The sequence below is a fragment of the Oncorhynchus tshawytscha genome, linkage group LG05 (genome assembly GCF_018296145.1).
Source record: "Oncorhynchus tshawytscha isolate Ot180627B linkage group LG05, Otsh_v2.0, whole genome shotgun sequence".
NCBI lineage: Eukaryota > Metazoa > Chordata > Actinopteri > Salmoniformes > Salmonidae > Oncorhynchus > Oncorhynchus tshawytscha.
Window position 1 is genome coordinate 86858463 of NC_056433.1, and position 5414 is coordinate 86863876.

Sequence of the window (5414 nt, forward strand, 5' to 3'; positions counted from 1 at the left end):
GTATTCCAACCCACGTAATCACATGACACAGTCGTATTCCAACCCACGTAATCACATGACACAGTCGTATTCCAACCCACGTAATCACATGACACAGTCGTATTCCAACCCACCTAATCACATGACACAGTCGTATCCCAACCCACGTAATCACATGACACAGTCGTATTCCAACCCACGTAATCACATGACACAGTCGTATTCCAACCCACGTAATCACATGACACAGTCGTATTCCAACCCACGTAATCACATGACACAGTCGTATTCCAACCCACGTAATCACATGACACAGTCGTATTCCAACCCACGTAATCACATGACACAGTCGTATTCCAACCCACGTAATCACATGACACAGTCGTATTCCAACCCACGTAATCACATGACACAGTCGTATTCCAACCCACGTAATCACATGACACAGTCGTATCCCAACCCACGTAATCACATGACACAGTCGTATCCCAACCCACGTAATCACATGACACAGTCGTATTCCAACCCACGTAATCACATGACACAGTCGTATTCCAACCCACGTAATCACATGACACAGTCGTATTCCAACCCACGTAATCACATGACACAGTCGTATTCCAACCCACGTAATCACATGACACAGTCGTATTCCAACCCACGTAATCACATGACACAGTCGTATTCCAACCCACGTAATCACATGACACTACATAATACAATACAAAATATGCAAAAATATATATATGTGTGTCTTCAAGGTTCCCGTAGTGCCGTAATGTTCTGTTTTTATGGGTAGTTTGAGTTACCTGGGGTGATGGCTCATGGCTCTATTTAATACTGTGTGTTTCCGAGCCTCTGTTCTGGACCTGGGGACTGTGAAGAGACCTCTGATTACAGTCATTGTAGCCTGGATTCCTATAAAATACAAAATAAAATAAAATATACATTTTTTTTTTGGGGGGGCATTTCAGGCTATTCAGTTCACTGGGAATGTGTCACACCCCCCCCTGTGCTGCCCACCCACAACACGCTGACTCCTGGACAGAGACTGTATCAGTCTATATCTTTGGGCATTTTGTTACCTCAGTATGTGAAGTCATGACTGGTCAGTTGTGGGATAAGGTTTAGCCAACTCTCACGCTGTTATTGTCTAGCCTTTGGCAAAGGGAACTGCCACTGTCCCTGGCACTCATTGTTGTGTTAAAACTTCACAACTATTATTTAGGGAACTTGGTACTGTATTTGGAAATGAAGCTTATAAATCAGCTTTAAAGTGGTCCTTATGCAACAGAATAACAACGTTCAGGTTGAACAGTCACACTACCCTGCCTGTTGGCCTTCCAGGAACAATGATTACCCTCTGAGGAATGTTCAGTTGGTGGGTTTGAGAAGGTGTTACCTGCTTGTGGCTTATATGACTTTGGAAGCCATAACAGAAACAGAGTTGCATATGCAAAAATAAAACTATGTTGGGACATGTTGTAACTAACATGCAAACCTATACATGTTTGCTCTTGGGTTGTGTAACCCTGACTGTTTTAAATTAGGTTTAGCGGCCAGTTGCTCTCTAGTTATCTCGTCTTCTCTGTGATATCGTTTTGGCTGTTAATATGTAGCTGAAGGGGACATTAGAGTTGGTGTTAGACTATTTGGATGGCTTTGGAATGACAGTCTATAATAGATATGTTGGACTGATTGACCCTGTTTACGACAACTACAACTAAAGTGACTGTTCGGGATAAGTGCATTCCTCAGGTATTAACCTCAGACAACAACCCCCCCCCCCACCCCCAGGGGTTGGAGAAAAGAGTCATGCCTTCACCTCCCTTAGAGTTCACAGCACCTACAATGTGAAGTGGAACTCTCTTTACATTCTTAGAACCCATTAAAGTGACTAACTGAGTAACTTGAATGGAATCCAATGAAGGAACTCTTGGGGGGGTCTGAGATCTACTCACTGAGAGATCATGTGGTCAGTAACATCTGTAGCGGCCATTATCACTTAAACATGCTAACGTATCCTCCCCTATCTCTCTCTCTGTCTGTCTCTCTCTCTCTCTCTCTCTCTCTCATGCCTACCTCTCTCTCTCTCTCTCATGCCTACCTCTCTCTCTCTCTCTCTCTCTCTCTCTCTCTCGCTCTCTCTCTCTCTCTCTCTCTCTCTCTCTCTCTCTCTCTCTCTCTCTCTCTCTCTCTCTCTCTCTCTCTCTCTCTCTCTCTCTCTCTCTCTCTCTCTCTCTCTCTCCTTAGATGAGGAACAGCAGCGGGAGGTGCAGCGTCTGCGTGGCTCCGGGGAGGAGTGGCTTCGGCGCCGGGAGGTTCTGGAGCTGGCCCTGGGGTCGGCACAGACCCGTAATCTGGCCCTGGAGGAGGAGCTTAGAAGGAAGAAGGCGTATGTAGAGAAGGTAGAGCGGCTGCAGAGTGCCCTGGGCCAGCTACAGGCAGCCTGTGAGAAGAGAGAGGCCCTGGAACTGAGGCTGAGGACCAGGCTGGAGCAGGAGCTGAAGAGCATCCGATCAGCACAGGTGAGCAGGAGAGGAGAGGCGACACAACGTGGTGCACACACACACACGCACGCACACACACGCGCACACACACACACGCACACACACACGCACACGCGCACGCACGCACACACATGTATTTGCACTTAAAGTGCTGCCTCATGATCCACATTGACACGTCATATTTGACGAACCCCAAGGCTGTAGTCAAAACACAGGTCTTACAAAACAAGACCATGGCTGCACGGTTTGAAACATTCTCCATTACCTTATTTTCTAACCAACCCTTTTTTTTTCGTTCCACGGTGTCAGTCCCACAGCACGGCTAGCGGTCCTGGCTCCCTGCCCTCTGATCTGAGCTCCATGGTGTCTGTACAGCAGCAGCAGCTGGCTGAGAGAGAAGAGAGGATCCTGGCTCTGGAGGCTGACATCACACACTGGGAACAGAAGTACCTGGAGGAGAGCACCATGAGGCAGTTCGCTATGGACGCAGCCGCCACCACTGCAGCTCAGAGAGACAGCAGCGTCATCAAACACTCGCCTCGTCACTCACCCAACAACAGCTTCAACGACCACCTTCCATTCAGCCACAGGCATCGGGAGATGGAGAACAGGTACGTACGTCATACCTATCCCTTTTCCCCTTGTTCAGTCTTTCTGAATGGAGAATGTCACAAACGAATCGCTAGTTACATCTATGTAAATCTCTGCATGTCTCTCTTAGAATCCGAGCGCTGCACTCCCAGCTCCTGGAGAAGGATGCCGTGATCAGGGTGTTACAGCAACGGACTGGACCAGAGCAGCAGGCCCTCCTCCGCCCTGCCAGGTCCGTCCCCTCCATCAGCACCGCTGCCAATGCCTCAACATCCACCTCCTTCAATGGCCCGGTGGAGCGACCCATCTGGGGAAAAGGTGAGCGCTATAGCCCAGGCCATACATTCATGTCAAGAAGACTATTTCTACATCCCAAATGGTACCCTACATAGTGCACTACTTTTGACCAGAGCCCTATGGTGCCATATTCCCTATATAGTGCACTACTTTTGTCAAGGGTCCATAAGGCTCTGGTCAAAAGTAGTGTACTATGTAGGGCATGGGGGGGAGGGGCATTCGGGACGCAGATGGAAAAAGTAGGAGAAGACAGAGATGATCAGGAAGTTCACGTGGGAGCCAAGAGTTCAGTGCAGATATAGATACTTCCTGAAGAATCTGGAGAATTATGACATCGCTCTGTCTTCTCCTTCTTTTTAGTTTTCTGGGGGTGGGGGGGATCACAGTTCATAACGCCTGGAGGAATGTAAGTTCTAAAAACAGCCTATTAACTCTGAGAGACAACTGGCGGGCTGCTTAGTGTCGCCAGGCAGAATGTTGCACTTCTTTAAAAAAAACTAGAGTTTGGGGAGAGGACCCAGTGAGGGGACATTCATCAAATAGATGACTACATATTTCAGTAACAGAATGCATGTACCGTATGTCCTCTCCGCTCTGGGATTGACACTCTGCAATAGACGTGGCAGAGAAGCTCACAGAACAGATGTTAATTAACCAACTTCATCTTGTTGGTCTGTGATCTGGTAATTAACCAGCTTCCTCTTGTTGGTCTGTGATCTGGTAATTAGCCAGTTTCCTCTTGTTGGTCTGTGATCTGGTAATTAACCAGCTTCCTCTTGTTGGTCTGTGATCTGGTAATTAACCAGCTTCCTCTTGTTGGTCTGTGATCTGGTAATTAACCAGCTTCCTCTTGTTGTCTGTGATCTGGTAATTAACCAGCTTCCTCTTGTTGTCTGTGATCTGGTAATTAACCAGCTTCCTCGTGTTGTCTGTGATCTGGTAATTAACCAGCTTCCTCTTGTTGTCTGTGTTTGTAGGAAAGAGCCTCTCTGATGACCAGACGGCTGCTGCAGTGTCTCCTCTGTCCCGATCCCCCCACCAACACCCCCGCATCCCCCTGGCCCTGCCTCTCCACTACTCCAAGCCCCAGAGTAGGGATCACAGCAGCCAGTGTGATAGTGATGTCCCAGCCCAAAAGGCTGACCTCACAGTGGATCCCCCCAACAGTTCAGACACTGCAGCAGGCGTAGTAGAAATCCTTATTTAACAAACGTTGAACTGTGGATGGACAGTGAAAACACGGTCGATGACCGAGACAACTTCCTGTCCTGCATATCCCACCCAGAGCGAAGAAGACAGCCTGCCCGTCTGTCTGTTTCTGGCCAGACTGGCCTCCAGATGAACAGAAGGACACTTCCTTTGAAGACAGAGGGACAGTTTGGAGACGGACATGGACATGTGCTTCCTACCTACCTACCTTCCTTCCATCTTACCTATTTTCATACTGTACCTTCCTTCCTACCTACCTACCTACCTACCTTCCTTCCTTCCTTCCTACCTACCTACCCACCTACCTACCTACCTACCTACCTACCTGCCTGCCTACCTGCCCACCCACCCACCCTCCTTCCTGCCCCTGCCTGCCTGCCTCCTTTCCTTCCTGCCTGCCTGCCTGCCTGCCTGCCTACCTACCCACCCACCTTCCTTCCTACCTTCCTTCCTTCCTTCCTTCCTACCTACCTACCTGCCTGCCTGCCCACCTACCTGCCTGCCTGCCTGCCTGCCTGCCTGCCTGCCTGCCTACCTACCCACCTACCTTCCTTCCTTCCTTCCTTCCTACCTACCTACCTAACCATCCACCTACCTTCCTACCTACCTTCCTTCCTACCTACCTACCTACCCATCCACCTACCTTCCTTCCTTCCTACCTTCCTACCTACCTACCTACCTACCTACCTACCTACCTACCTACCTACCTACCTACCTACCTACCTACCTTCCTTCCTTCCTTCCTACCTACCTTCCTTCCTACCTACCTACCCATCCACCTTCCTTCCTTCCTTCCTACCTACCTACCTACCTGAGAAAAGAATCCAG

General features: G+C 49.0%; 1 protein-coding gene across 2 annotated transcripts in view; it reads left to right on the forward strand.

Moving 5' to 3' along the window:
• LOC112240665 (angiomotin-like 2a) overlaps positions 1–4902 on the forward strand; it is a 16549-nt gene extending 11647 nt beyond the window's left edge. For both annotated transcript variants that reach the window (XM_042322613.1, XM_042322614.1), the window contains 4 exons: positions 2233–2507; positions 2799–3100; positions 3211–3398; positions 4355–4902. In XM_042322613.1, coding sequence (XP_042178547.1) covers positions 2233–2507; positions 2799–3100; positions 3211–3398; positions 4355–4584 — 995 coding nt within the window. In that variant the 3' untranslated portion in view covers positions 4585–4902. The remainder of the gene's footprint in view (positions 1–2232; positions 2508–2798; positions 3101–3210; positions 3399–4354) is intronic.
• Positions 4903–5414: the final 512 nt, after the last annotated feature.